The 16234-nt window shown below is 42.4% G+C and overlaps 1 protein-coding gene across 1 annotated transcript in view; it reads right to left on the bottom strand.

Annotated features, from left to right (window-relative positions):
* The window catches only part of LOC137603364 (gamma-aminobutyric acid receptor subunit pi), a 34891-nt gene extending 21338 nt beyond the window's left edge, over positions 1-13553 (bottom strand). Inside the window, exons 1-3 of the mRNA XM_068326734.1 lie at positions 13485-13553; positions 11365-11436; positions 9042-9130 (exon numbers count right to left, since the gene is read on the bottom strand). Of these exons, the coding sequence (XP_068182835.1) occupies positions 9042-9130; positions 11365-11436; positions 13485-13553 (230 nt within the window). The remainder of the gene's footprint in view (positions 1-9041; positions 9131-11364; positions 11437-13484) is intronic.
* Between the last annotated feature and the right edge of the window lie 2681 nt (positions 13554-16234).

Below are 16234 nucleotides of genomic sequence, written 5' to 3'. Positions count from 1 at the left end.
GGTATTTGCACAAAAAGGGTTACATGAATTGGTAACCACTGGTAAGCTACAGAAATCCTGTGTAAGTCAGGTCAGCTCTATCTGTCTAAACTATGTTCAATCTTGTTTGACAGAGGAGTCAAAAAAGCTCCCGTCATACTGAGTCAAACTCTTTTCTAAACACATACATTGGAATAAAACTCCAGTGTATTGACTATTCTTCACTTTGTTGTATTATATATAACGTTTTAACTTAAATCACAATCTGGTGGTTTGGACTTTTTGATGACTTGACAAACATCACAGCGAGTTAGAAAAGTACGAACTACGTTTGAGAACAGGACTATGGACACATTTGAATGAGGTTGTGTTTGGTACAGGATGCTGAGTCCAGGAACGTTTCAGGTACTTTCATATTTTTGTTTTTTTTTTTATAGCAAAAATGATTTGAATGATTTCTATGTTTTTCCCTGTCTGTGTGAGTTTTCTCTAGGATCTCCAGCTTTCTCCAACCACCAAAAATATGCAGCTTAGATGAAATGGCCACACCAGACTGCCCGTAGGTGTGGGCGTGAGTGGTTGTTAGTCTTTCATGTGGCCCAGCAATGCACTGCGTCCTGTCTGGGGTGTACCTCGCCTTTTGCCCAAAGCAGCTGGGGTAGGCTGTGGCAGACTTGCAAGGCGGATGAGCGTCTGTGGACGAGATGATCATAATCATCTTGTCTACAAGAAAATGCATGCATTGAAAAATGTTAAGATTAATAAACAACAAGAGAAAACTGGCAGCATTTTTTGTCTGTTTTTAACAAAAAAAAAGTGTGTTTGAAAACGATTATTGCCCACTTGGAATTATAAAGATGGCTGTAAATGTTGTACTATGTGTGTCAGGAATTTTAACATTCCAGAGTGAATTCTCTTTCTGCACACACACACTTTTATACAAAATGTTGAGCTAAAATGGGGACAAAATGGAAAACACGCACTAATACAACTAACACATTTTAACTGATCACAAAAATAAAATAAAACATTTTCACTAGTTAGAATTAAAATATTAGAATAAATCAGATTCTGTATTTTTTTAAATTGTAATTACATTTATGTTGTCTGTGTTCTGTGTACCACGGCAGTGTGAGTTCAATTTTATTATCAGCAACTTAAATAGTGAATCCCTTAAATAGTTCCTGAAAAAGTGAATTTGGCAAAAAAGTTTGTGACTGAAAATAGAAGCATTACAGATTACAGAAATTATTTTGCACCAGGAGCTACAATACAATACCTAAAAAGTGTTTCATGTTCCAAGCCTGATTTAAAATAAATAAAAACAAGCATGTTTTATATGTCATAAGAAAAAATGACGAGTTGGATAAATTCAAATGTCACTGTCCTGGGAACATTGTGAGCACTGAGCATGTTCAGGATTAATTATATACTCTTATCTAAAATAAAACCAATAATTTTAAAGGGGTTATATTACAGGGAACACATTTTTCCTGGTCTCTACATATACATAGTGGTCCTCTCTAAACCTACCAACTCCTAGAATGTGTATGGGGTCGAAAGGCAGATTTAAGACTGCAGTTGTTGTTTTTTTGTTTGCTGTTTTGTTCTTTGTCCTTTATTGGTAGAGTTTGGTGCAGATATTGTTTTGATGTAATTATAGAGACCATCAGTGTCAGTAAATCATCAGTGTAGCTCCCTCTCTCTCTGAGGGGACGCATCAGTGCAGCATCAGTACCGGTCAGAAGTCTGGATAAATACAGAAGCTTGTGTCAGGAAAGACATGTGGAGTAAAAGATTTGTGATTGAATTATTCATGTCACAAAGTTGATACCAATCAAAAATGGGTCGATGCCCCGGTTAAGAACGACACCGCTGACGCTGTTGGCCAACAGGGTGTCAGTAGGAACTGTGTTAAGGTCAGCTGATGGAGGACAGGAAGGGGGTCAGGAGACAGAGGGAAAGGAAGACTGGGACAGTTGAGGTGAGACATGTTTGAATGTTGGTAGCATGGAGGGTAAAGGGAGCTGCTGACTTGATGGACAGATGGAAGGTACTGTACGTGTACTGTGTTTACACTAGACCAGATGGAACGGAAGTATGAGCTCTTCTATCAGGGAACCAGGGAAATGGGGTGGGGGCTGTACTGAAGGAGGAATCTGAGCTGAGGACGCTCTCAGACAGACTGATACTGTGAAGCTGGAGCTGGATGCTGTTGTAGTGAAGATTGGCAGCACACGATCCCCAGGTTGGGTGTGAGATGGAAGAGAAAGAGTTCTCATCCCCAAGCTGGCAGAGCATCGCTCGTACAGAATACAGCCTGAAACGGATCCTAAAAAGAGGGCTGCTGTTACGTAGCAGTAAAAAAGACATGTCAGATGTTTCGTTAATTCTAAAAGATGCTATTTTATGTTAGACATTGAAGCAGGTCTCTTGGGTAATCCAGGCTTGCTTGTCCATGTGTTCACAGAAACTGATGAGAGCAATTTAATTGAAATCTAATTATATCATACAAATGCCATTACTCTGCTGTGGCTGTGAAGATTCCTCTCCATGAACATTCAATTTAATAAAAACATTATTGATCCCCAAAAGCTGATAGATTACAGGAATCAGTGTCCTTCATTTATTATTCCATTCCTTAACACTGCACAAAACACACCCAATGGTGTAGCAAAGTTAATTTAGAGCAGAAAAATCTGACAGCAATCATTCACTTCAAAACACAAACTATCATTATCATAACAACAATCACAATATTCATAATAATCATAATGCTTTGTTTTTATATTATTATTTTTATTTTTATTTTTATTTTTATTTTTATTTTTATTTTTTATTTTTTTTATTTTTATCCAAAATGCTTTTTCTACAGCTGGTCTACGAGTCAAGGATGTCCTGGAGTCTATCTGAGCTGACTGTGAGTGAAAGACAGGGCATTAGTATTAGTAGTAGTAGCATACTCATAGTAGTAGTAGTCTTGTTTTGGTATCATCATCGTAACTACTATGAATAATAATTGCAACATTTTTGTTACTATTATGTTTCTTGTGCCGTTCATGTGTGTGTCTGGTGGCATGTGTGAAAAGGGGCTCCTCTGGAGACACATACTGTACAAAGTGGAGCTCAGGGTGTAGAAAGAGTCCCTGTGTTATAAGCCAGCAGTGACTGTAACATCCCTTGTAGATAAGTGCGTGCTCATCTTCCCTTACAAGGACTAAGAATTGATGACCTCAAAGGAAAACCAGAATAAAACTGAGCTCATATTAATTAAAACTGCACTACAGAGTGTTATCATAGTCATAAAATACTTATTTCTGGCTCCAGCTTTATAGCCTCATGAGATGAAACGGGCTTTGGAGTTTCATCTCATGTACAACTAATGTACGTACAGGGAAATCCTCCCTCCCCATTGGATATTGAATTATCCAAAAAGGGGGGGAAAAAACAGCAGTTGGACCCTGAGAGAAAAATGTTTGCTATATCTGACACCCTTTTTGTTCTCTCAGAAAGATGGCCTTTAAAAATTTAACTGAGGCTTCCAAAAAAATGTTGTAACTTTTGGTAGATTTGTAACAAATCAAACAAAAAAACAAACAATAAAAGTGAACTGGAAACAGAAACGACACCTGCATGCACACAACGATGTGTTTTCACCAACGAGCCCACCCCTGGATTCATACTAACCCTAACCCTAACCAACACCATCAACTCTCTATGAACGTCATTAAACGTTTGCTTAAGACACGAGTGTAGCCCAACCGCTACTCACTGATTTCTTCAGTTGGATTACCTGGTGCTTTGAAATATTGGTGTGTATTTTCAGAAAGTGCTGCATAATGATTATAGAAATATGGTTCAGGTTCAGGAGAGTATTCAGTTTGGGATCCTGTAAGCTGCTTCTTGCTCCAATGACATGGATTTGTTGGCATTTTGATTAATCAGCCTGAAGCCTTACACTGGTGTGGGCAGCAGTGAAGGAGGCAGTCAGACTCAAAGGTGTTGCCTCCCACACGTGACAGATGATGGCGTGATTGCTCTCTCCATGTCAGGTATAAGTTAATGAATAAATAAATGAATACATCCATGTTAATAAATAAATGTGTACATTAAATTGGAGCACCTTGGTGAAGAAATGGTTGGGTCGGAGGGTAAAGCTCTTGATTCTCTTGTCTATCAGCTCTCTGTTTGAGACACGTCCATCCATGGGGTGAGTAGAACTAGCCTAAGAACTCAAAGGAGAGAAAATGTTGCCCCAAATGTGGATAAGGAGAAGGGATTTGATGGAATGGGTAAATGGATAAATGTGATGGATGAATAGAAAGAAGCATGTTTTGTGTTTGTGTGTGAGAGAGAGATAATTGCATTGTCTAAATGATTCCCTTCAGTTGATGTTGTCTCAGAATAGGTTGGGCATAAACCATCAAAAAACATTAAATTGGGGAGTGGATTTGAGCAAAGCACATATATTTTTTTCTGGAATGCTACATGTCAGATCACTTCTGAGTTCCAGTTCACCAAATGAAATTCACAGAATCTAAATAATTTCAGGGTGAACATTTTCTAAAGTGAATCAAACGCCCACTTCTACGTCTGCATTTCTACAGTTATGTGAGCAAATTTAACCAGTATTTTATAACAACCTGTCAAGATCCATCTTGGAGCTGCATGTATCACTCACTGTTTTTCTTCTCCTTCTCCTCTGGGCTTTTCCCTTCAGGGGTCTCCACAGCCAATCAGTGTCCTCCATCTAACCCTGTCTTCTGCATCCTCTTCTCTCACACCAACTACCTTCATGTCCTCTTTCACTACATCCATAAACCTCCTCTTTGGTCTTCCTCTAGGCCTTTGGTCTTCCTCACAACTCAGCATCCTTCTACCAATATATTCACTATCTCTCCTCTGGAGTGAAGAAATTCCTTGTTGAGTGAAAATATAAGTGTCAATGGCACCAAAACTAACCACCGTGAAAATGGGAATGGAAGACAAACTCAACAGAGGGAAGATATTGTTTCCAAAAGGGAACATACAAATAAACAGGAATGAACAGGAAGAACTGATTTTTAGTTTGCATTATTGCAGAAAATAACAAATTATAGCTCTCTAATAAATGAGGCGCGCTCTGCAACAAAAAGAACATTTTTGTACATTTTGTACTATTTAAAGTGCGTTGGCTGTTTCACTGTTAAAATCTAAGTAGATGAGAACGCTAAAGTATTCCTCTTTAAAAGCTGGGAACATAGCTTACTTGTGATAGATCAACTAAATATTACACTACACTAGCAAAACCACAGAATCTGACCACTCATAGTCCACCACTCCATCAAACAAATGAAAACCATTACTTTAAACATTAAGGACACGTCTAAGCTGAACTCTGAATCAGTGGTATCAGCACTGAGACGCTTGAAGTTTAACTTAACAGAGGAAGTAAAAACTAAAGTCACTCGTCATCAAGGCTGACTTCCAGTCTCAAAGTTAAATGTGAGCTAAACGAGAATCATAGTTCTAGATGCCTTTGAATTATAATATAGTCCATTTTCTGATCCTAATTACTAAAAAAAATTCTACGCAAACGGAATGTTCCCTTTAAAACACAACATAATGAACAGCTCTTGTAAGAGCTGGACCCTCTGTTTCATTCAAGTCACACCAGATGAGAAGCAGAGAGCAGGTGTGGGCTCACTCATAGCTCCCCAGCTATCTCCTTATGCATCGAAGTTCACTCTTCTGGATGAAATGTTGTTTTCCTTCAGGTCAGGGAATGGGGTGTGACTGTTGTCTCTATGTGCCGAACAGTGGTCTGGAATGCTCACTCATGTTAGAACTCTTGGAGACCACCCCTGCATGGAACTCCATTCTTCTGTCAGGGGACTTCAGCGTCCATTTGGGCTACAACCACAGAACCTGGAGGGGCATGACTGGGATGAAGTGCCTGCCAGTATTGTACCAGATTGGCTTTCAGTTGCTGGACTTGTCTGTTAGTCATCATCTATCCACAGCTTCCACCATGTTTGAACATAAGCGTGTCCATAAACATGCATGACACCAGGATACCCTACTTCATATGTTAATGATCTACTTTGTCATCCTACCAGCCAATCTACGGCCGTATGTTCTGGACACTCAGGTAAAGGAGCTGTCAACTGATCACTGCCTGGTGATGAGTTCAATCAGGGTGCCGGGGACGATGCCAGGCAGACCTCAGAGCCCCAAATGGGGAATCAGGGTGTGTTGGGAACTTCTAGCTGAGGACCAAGTCAAGTTGGTGTACAGCACCCACCTTCAGCAAAGCCTTAGTCGTGTTCCAGAGGTGACAGGAGGCATGGGATCTGAGATGATAATTTGTGGAGCTGTGGTCTGTGGTTAGAGTCTGGTTCTTGGTAGCAATTCAGACTTGTTTTCGGTTGCAGTTGAACTCTTCGAGGGCTGCCCATTGGCGGTACTTATGTTCATAAATTATATCAGCAGAGTCTATAGGCGCCGCCAAGTGACGGAGAGTGTCAGGTTCAGGTGGATTAGAATTCTATCACTGCTTTTTTGCAGATGATGTGGTCCCACTGATCTCAAACATGGACCTCCAACTCACACTGGAGTGGTTTGCAGTCAAGTGTGAAGGAGCCAGGAAGAGGATCAGCACCTCTAAAATCTGAGACCATGGTTCTGAGCTGAAAAGAGGTGGAGTTCCCACTTCAGGTAGGAGTCCGTCCCTCAAGTAGAGGAGTTTCTCAGGGTCTTATATATGATTGAGGGAAATATGAACAGGAAATAGACAGGTGGATTGGTGCATCATCCACAGTAATGGGGTCACTCTAATGTGGCGGTAAAGAGAGAAACGAGCTACAAAGCAAACTCTGCATTTACTGCTCTGTCTACAGTCCAACTCTTACATATGGTCTTGAGATCTGGGCAAGGACCGAAAGGATAAGATCACGAGTACAAGAGGCTGAAAAGAGTTTTGACCACAGGATGGCTGAGCTCAATCCTAGCGATAAGAAGCCCAAACATCTGGGAGAAGCTCAAGATTCAGGCGTCTGGTTGGGTTGCACCCTGCACACTTCCTAGGGAGGCACTTCCCAGGCATTGTCACCTGGGAGGAGACCCAGAGACAGACCCAAGAGTCACTGGAGAAATTGTATCTCTGTTGGCCTGAGAACACCTTGGGAGAAGAGTGTCTGGGCTTTTCTGCTCAAAAGGATGCCCTCACGACCCGGATTGAGATCAGCAGCTGAAGATGAGAACGAGATGGGAACTGAAGCTTTTATTAAAAAAGAAATACAGTGAAAAGCAGACTTGGTGCTGGGATTTTGGTTGGGTCAGTTACTGTCATTGTTCTGTGACAGTTCACTGATAAACTCACTACAGGACAGTAACAAATTAACTCACTAGATGTGTTTCTGATTGTGAAAAATATGTTTTTGCGAAGAGTAAATGCTGGAAGATCTGATTATCTTTAGAAGTTCATAAAAATAAATGAAAGATAAATTATGTTACAAGTAGCACACAGCTATAAATGATTACATAAGACAGATTTTAGTAACTGACACATGGGCCCTTTGGACCCTGTGGATGTTTTAACAAACATGTCAGAACTTGATCTAATGATAATTATTGTATATTAACAGAAGGCTATGTGCTGGATATAGGGTCAGATTGAACAAATATTGAACAAATAAATATTTAACATATATTCTTTATATATTCTTCTATCAACATTTCTATTAGAATATTTTCCTGACAAACAACCCAAATAATCAATCAATCAATCAATGGACATTGGTGAAAACATCCTCCTTATATAACTGTACATCTGTATGTATGTATGCATGTAAAGTATGTATGTATGTCTGACTCCTCTACTATGCTGTACTACTTCTTCTATTCTTCTATTCTCTCCGGATAGTGCTGCTGCAATCATGAAAATTCCCCCACTGTGGATTATATCATTTCCTCTCATCTTAGAGCAGAAGTAATGATGTGTCTTCAATAAACAAAAGTCATGTGAAGAAGAGGCTTGACTTTCATGATAATTCCACTGGCTAGGATACAAAAGCACTGAAACCAATTAAACCAACTTATTTATCTTGCTCCTTTACTGAGACAGTGACATAACAGAGCACCTCGTTACAGGTCACAGCCAACCAGAGATAAAGCTGCAACACGGAAGACTCAAATCTAGTAAAATAGATGAAACAAATAAAATACATGAATGGCCTGTTGAAATCTGTCTTTCTTTATTCTGAGGACAAGGTTAATCCATTCATCCATCCATTCATCCATCAATCCATCCATCCATCCATCTTCCGTACCACTTGCTCCCCTCACGAGGGTTGCTGGAGCCTATCCCAGCAGCCTACAGGCATGAGGGGGGAGACGCGTCGGACATATGGCCAGCGCATCGCAGAGCCACATGAAAGACGAACAACCAGACTCACACACTCACACCTATGGACAATCTGGACCTGACCAGTTCACATAAGATGCATGTTTTTAGAGGTGGGAGGAAACAGGAGAACCCGGAGAGAACCCTCACAGACACGGGGAGAACATAAAACTCCACACAGAACAGGACTTGAACCTGGAACTACCCAAATAACACCCAAATAATATATATTTTATAATAATACTTCAGTTTCCATCTAGCTTTAGGCTTTGTGCTCGTGTTCCTGTGACTCTCAGTGAATCCATGGCGGAATCAGAGCGCTGTGGTTGTCTAGCAGAGAACAAAGAACAAAGACACAACGTGAAGGGGAGATGTCAGCGCTGAGCTCCTAATTTACAAGGAGCAAGAGCAGCTGCTTTAACAGGAAAATGTACTTTGACATCAAAGTAAAGGCCTGGCTGTGGCCAGCGGACGTTTCATTGATATTGACTAATCAAGGCAGTGGGTTACAACCCGCACACACTATTACTATAGTATTATTATACTGTACAACAAAGGTTATCACTAAAACATATGAAAGAAATCGTCTGATCATTATTGTCCTGCTCTGGTGCGTTTCCTGATACTGAGGCTGCAGGTCCCAGTGGGTGTGGCCTCAGCTCCTCCTGTCGGCACTCACCTGCTAATGAGGAGGACGGCGAACACCGTCCCACTGGACACGTGGAAGATCATGGCTGCAAAGGAATGGAGACGCCACGTGGGGTTTATCTGAAACAAATGCACACAAGGGAAAATCAAACACACCTCAGAGCACATATGTCAAAGGTCAGGGCCCGGGGGCCGGATCTGGTCCGCAAATGAATTATCTATGGCCCCCTGGATGTTAGTTAATTACTATTAGAAAAATTATTAGAAAACCATTAAGAGCACATATCATGTTACGGTACAATTAATAAGAATAAAAATACATATCAAAGTTCGTACGTATAACTCCGTGACGCGTCACTCGTGATTCAAACAGGTGACTTGAATTCAGTTTAGTTTATGGACGGGAAGTTTTGCTTCTCATGATTTAATCCATGAGGAGAAGAACTAGAAAACACTTCAGTGAACTCTCCACCACACTACATGCTTACAGTCAGAGTACAGCCCCTCCACGGCGCTTTAGCATGTAGCATGTAGCTTACCTTTAGAGCAAAGGCGGAGGGGGAATTATTGTCGGTCATGATAACAGTAAAGTGCCCCGGGTAGGAAACCTGACGCGCTGAGATGCTCAGAGACAACAGGAAGGGGAGACGAGTGCTGGAGCTGCGTGAATGCTGCGGTGCTGCTCGGAGGGGGTTGTGGCAGAAAGGGGAACTGCATTTGTTTGTATCACTGTAGGTTCATAACTTGAATGTTCATAAGTTGAGGACTAGCATTTGCCCATTTTCAGGTGCAGTATATTTGTATAGAAATACCACCTTTACCAGTGGGCCAGTCTTGATAGTATTGGAAAGGAGAAGAACAAATGATTGAAAACAAATACTTATTATAATATTATCATCAAACTATTGATTGGAATTATACGGGGAAAAGGAACAGGGTCTCCAAAATAAGATAAAATACCTTCAATTAAAATACCACCTCCTTAGAAATAAATAAATAAATGATTACTATTTTGTAGATTACAAAATAATCAGAAAGTTAACTATTGAAAACATGGCACCAGTAGTACACCAGAAGAGCAGCTACTTTAAAGCTTTAATCCAGAACGGAGTCCAACCAAAACCAGGAACCAGACAGGGAACGGATCAACAGGCAGAACAGAGGAAATACCAGAACAGGAATGTTGGAGAGTAGAACAAGTCACTACAAACTGGTGGGGAACGGAGGGTGGAGGGTGGAGATGAGTGGAGATGGGCTGCAGGTGGATGCAGTAACACAGGTGACAGGAAGGAGCTGATCCAGTGGGAGTGGAGAGGAAACACACTGGGGGCAGGAGGAACTGGAGCTGACAGGCATCCCTGATGGAAACAGGATTTAACCTGAGGCAAAGCTGACTGAAGACAATAAGTGATTAGTGAGAAGAACTGCACTGGTTCATCCATGATGGTCATGAACATTTAATGCAAACTGCACAGGTTCTGGTACCTGAGCCATCATTTCCCAATTTAGTTTTTTTTATTTTTTTTCAGTCGAAGATGAGTTTAACCATTCCAGTATAGTTCCAACAGTACAATGAGTACCATATAGTGTCCACACACCACGTAAAGCGTCTGGCAAAGACTGAACATAAACCCAAGATGTTTCTTTTCACCCCTTAGACTCATTATTATAGGGGACACTAGGGGAGAGGTGTGTGGAGGGCTCTGCCAGCAACACATGAAGGTCAGCTAAAGCTGCTTTGTGCTGCAGGGATCTGTCAGAGGTCAGCTGGTGACCTTCATTTGGTCCAGTATTTCATGGGGATTTGTTAATAGTGATAATTACAGAATATCCTTCGAAATACGCTCTTCAGAGGATTTTAACACTGTACTCCTATTAAAAGAGAATTCATTTTTGTATATCCGCTGGGGTAGGCTCCAGCAACCCCGTGACCCACGACAGCTGAAGAAGTGGGTATCAAAGATGAATGAATGAATATTATTAATATGAATAGAAAGAGGGAGTAGAGATTTCTTTTTAAATGTATTTTCTAAAAATTACAACATTTAAGTAACAAAAGTCTTCTGGAACCGGGGACAGGTGACAGGTGGGGTACACCCGGGATGAGATTCCAGCTCATGGTGGGGTCACATGACAATCACTCATGCTAACACACACACACACACACACACACACACACACACACACACACACACACACACACACACACACACACACACACACCTATGGACACTTTGGAGTCATCACTTCTCCTAAGCAGCATGTTAATGGAGGTGGGAGGAAGATGGAACACCTGGACAAAACGGCATACAGGAAGTGATGATGGAGGTAGTGACCAGTTATCTGCCTCTCACCAACGCCTCCTCTTCCTCCTCCTCCTCCTCCTCCTCCTCCTCCTCCTCCTCCTCCTCCTCCTCCTCCTCCTCCTAGATAATGGTGCTACAGTACAGGTACACCTCACTCTGTGTGGTTAATAAAGTATTCTGGTTCTGATTCTGATTAATTTTTTCTCCAGGAGACACAAAATAAGTCATAAAACAACTGATGTTGAATTAACTAGTCCCCAGGCTAAACCAAAGGTAACTATTCCCCTCTCTGCACTGACTTCATTTATTATTAGTTGGCAATAGTTAAAAAAAAAACCCTAATTGTTTTAAATTCTCTAATTTGTACATTCAGCGGACGTAGATGTTTGTGGATCATCGACATCAACCTTACAATTCTTCTTCTCCTCCTCAAGGATTAAATCATAAGGAGCAGAAGTTTAGTGTGAACTAGTCTGAATTCAAAGTAACCGCAGGAATCACACGTGACGTTTAACGGGAGATATCACAACGATACGTACGTACTTTAATAAGATATGTTTTATTCTTATTTACTGTACATAGTCCAGTGTGTGTGTGTGTGTGTGTGTGTTGTGTGTGTGTGTGTGTGTGTGTGTGTGTGTGTGTGTGTTAATATTCTTTTATTTATTTTCTTAGTGAGCTCTTTATTCTTAATTCCATCCCTCTACAGAGCGGTGATGTGTTGTACAGTCAGTGTCCGTCCGTCTGTCCACCAAATGTCTTCACAACCGTTGTAGATAGAAAGATGAAACTAAAGCACATGACTCAGGCAGCAGAGGGGATGAAGATGAGATGATGACCTTGACCTTGAGAAAACTAGATCAAGGTCAAATTTTAACTTTTGTAATTTTTTTGCACACATCTCAGGAACCGGCTAAGATAGAAAGACTAAACAAAAGTCGTTATATTCAGGGAGACAAGGGGGTGAAAATTAGATCACAGCATTGACCTTGAACAACTAGGTCAAGGTCAAATTTTCACTTTTATACCTTTTCAGGGACACATCTCTGAAACCTGATGATATACTCACAAAACAAAAAGCAACATTTTCAGGAAGCCAGAGGCACAAAAATGTGTAGGCCAGGGTCAAATGTTGAGTTCAGGGGGGTCGAGGGATGTTACAGTCTCTGACTGCCTTGTTCTAAATTCCTTCTTATCGTGACTTGTTGTTCACTCTGAAGCCAAAGCAGGAGGAACCAAAAGCCACACATGGATTAACGGTTTGGGAATCACCACTGCTGGATCAGATAAACCAACGCTGTAGACCAAGAAGACTGACCTCCAGCAGATGAACCCCAGAGTTCACCCCGATAACACCGTCTCAGTGACCTTCACCCCTCTGCCCTCCATGTCACTTTGATTACCTTGAAATGATCCAAGTTTAGGTTGTTTGTTCTGCCCCCCCGTTTCTACACCTCTTCAGAGAAGAGACACTAGTGGTGGTGTGGTGGTGTGTCCTGAGTGATGAGGGACCCCCCAGCCCTCATTCACATCGGACTGACCAGAGGCTGCACAAGCAGAATCCGTGAAATGATGCAATTAACCTCTCTCCTACACACACACACACACACACACACACACACACACACACACACACACACACACACACACACACACACACACACACACACACACACACACACACACACACACACAACCAAATCTACACGTGCTGTCTTCTCATTGAGAGGTTTTATTTAAACATCCAGACTAAAAACATTCCGCATTTGGAAGTTTTCATTTGTTCTCGTCTGAACGCGCCTGGCGGGAGGAAGGAGCGCGGATAAAGACATGAAGACAGGACTTAAACACATCCATCACAGGAAACTCGCCTCAGGGATCGACACAGAAGATCTGATCCTCATTTCAAAGGAAACGACACGAAGGTGACGAAGTTAAACCTGGAACTTTACCTGGAACAGATTCATCCAGGATGTCAGCGCATCGTGGAATAAAGAGTCCGTGAGGGGTCCCCCCCGGATCGGTGTGACTGGAGCCGTTAAGTCCGTTCAGATACACGAATCACCTGCTGATCCGACACTTCAGGAGCCGCACTGCCGCTGTGTGCTCAGACGTTCCTCCCGTTATCCACCGGGGGCTGGTGGACGCGCTCCTGCGCAATGACGCACGTCATCCACGGGCAGCAGATCTGGAGCCTCCAAACGAGCAGGAGTGATCAGTGTGAGGTTCCTGATCATGTCCGCTGAGCTCTACCATCACTGCGCATCAGGGAGGGAAAACGACACGGCTAACACCCCCGTCAGGTGTGTGTCTGTCGGGGTTCACCTGGCGCAAGGCAACGAATTACCTCAAAGGGCATTTAGTGACTTACTGATAGCGTCACTTCTTCTCATCTAAGTGGAATAATTACATCTGTATTGAGACACAACACACGCTCTGTGCTTTCTGTCCACTTGTATTTTGTACTTGATGAAATCATGTGACAATAATCCCGTCAGTGCGCGTTTAATGCTTCACAGCCGCACCTGGAGCTGTGGATTTAATCAGGTTACAGACGGAAAGGAGGATGAACACTTCAGGAACTGAGACTCGGAGGTGGTGTATGTGTGTATGTGTGGGGGGGGGGGGATCTTCTGCCGAGGCGTTCTCTGATGGATGGAGCCTTACCTCTGCCTCTGTGTGGGTGGACCAAGAAAACTTCCATCCAACGCGCCCCAAGGGGAGTGTGTGTGTGTGTGTGTGTGTGTGTGTGTGTGTGTGTGTGTGTGTGTGTGTGTGTGTGTGTGTGTGTGTGTGTGTGTGTGTGTGTCTTTGCTCACATGGAGCGGCAGGCAAGTGTCACAGTGATTATGGAGAGGCTGCGATCCGAGCAGGAAGGGGTTAAAGTCCTCTGTTGGCTGACAGCCAATCAGCTGGGGCGGGACAGCCTTTACACAGATGGCTGCCTTAGCCCCCACCTCCAGGGAGCGCTCTCAAGCTGACCCTGACCTCTGACCCCAGCCTGAAGGTGTTCCATAAAGGAGGCGTGTCTCCCAGCGGGATCATTTATCTCATGGTTTGGAGGAAACGGTGAATTTATCAGTTATTTATCAGTTCTTCTTCCTGCTCTTTGTTCCCCTCTGGCGATGAAAACCTGAAGGTCAAAGTGATGTAAGCTGTCAGGTCGTATCGGTGAAACGTGGTGTAATGTAATGTAAAGGAGTCAGAACATCCTCCTGTGTTACATACTGTCCTGTTAGACCACACCTCCTAATGCACTTAGTTTAAATGACAATGATTATTATTAGCATAAATATTGTCATTAAATACTTTAAGCAATAACAGCATCCTTGTCAAAATGATGCCAAGGTCACACATTTTACACTAAATGTCCACATTTATGCTCATGTTTTGGTTTTTGCACATAAATGTATTTATGATAAATGTATTTATGATAAATGTAGTAATGATAAATGTATTTATGATAAATGTAGTAATGATAAATGTATTTATAATCATACTAACTGCAACAGAGTCCCAACAAATGATCTCATTTTGATCTGTACTTCTTTTATCTGATACCAAAACAGACAGAATGATCTAATCCTGCTCGAGAAGATCAGCCCAGATCGCGTCCAGAGTGTCGGCTCACTATTGTAGATTTAACTGGAGGTGCATTCATGTGAGGATGGAGGTGAGGGCTGTTGAAAGTCAACAGTTCCAACAGGAGTGTCTCCCCTCTGACACGGTGAGGCTGGTTATTGTCAGCCCCCCACTGGTTCCTCTAATGCCCGGTCTCCTCGGCGTCTCCATGATGAGTTACCTCTTCATGTTTTCCGCTGACACACTGAAACCTAACCTCGGCATCTCCACTGTCCACCTTCATCATCGTTCACCTGCTGCTGCTTTGAGCAAACCTTTTCACACATGCTGACACAACCGTGTTCATGTTTCATACATGTTTAGTATGTGTTGTGTTCCCCGATGTTCTGTTAGCAGTCTGTTTGTCCAGCGACCTCTTGAACTACCAGTGGATTCAGTGTTTGATCGTTTTCAGACGCTTTTTCAGATCCGAATTTTTCAGAAGTAGTGAAAGAGGACATGAAGGTAGTTGGTGTGAGAGAAGAGGATGCAGAAGACAGGTTAGATGGAGGACACTGATTGGCTGTGGAGACCCCTGAAGGGAAAAGCCCCAAGGAGAAGAAGATTCAGATCCAGATTATGGGGTCAGCAGTTTGTCCATGGAACCCGAGACACTGCTCTCCCCAACCCCTTCCACTGACTCCTTTGGGGGGTCCCAAGGTGTTCCCAGGACAACTGAAAGACATGATCCCTCCAGCGATTCACAGGTCTGGCTCTGGGTCCCCTCCCAGTTGGACATGCCTGGGATGCCCCCCTAGGAGGGCATTCAGGAGGCATCCTGACCAGATGACTGGACCGCCTCAGCTGGCTCTGCTCTGAACAGACAAACAGGAAAATGGTCTGACAGCTGTTGTGTCACAACTCCTGCAAGAACCCTTTGTGTTCCCTTTGTGTTGCTGTGCCCCCCCTGTCTGGTGTGTCTTGATATTCAGTACAGAAAACATACATTACATGTTTGTTTTTTTGTACTCATGGTTATATTCTAGGTTATATCTGGGACGAAGGCTAATATCTGGAAGTGGATAAGAGTATGAACGTCCGTCAAATTCAATGGATGAACTGGTTGAAAACATTTAATGTCTGAGCTTGTTGATTACGTGTTGTAATGAGAGATGTTTGTTGATTCTGGGGGAATTTCACAAGCCGATTGGCTTCTACCTGTCAGCCCTTTGTTTTCAGATGTTCTTGTTGATGTTGTAAATGTGATGAAGGTGTGAAGTCTGTTATATTAACATGTCCGAAAAAAACTAAAATAAAAAACGTAAAATATAATTTAAAAGAAATTTACAAAAAAAAT

Source organism: Antennarius striatus, chromosome 11 (genome assembly GCF_040054535.1).
Source record: "Antennarius striatus isolate MH-2024 chromosome 11, ASM4005453v1, whole genome shotgun sequence".
Lineage (NCBI taxonomy): Eukaryota > Metazoa > Chordata > Actinopteri > Lophiiformes > Antennariidae > Antennarius > Antennarius striatus.
Note: the sequence above shows the minus strand (reverse complement) of the source record. Positions and strands in the feature narration are given on the sequence as shown.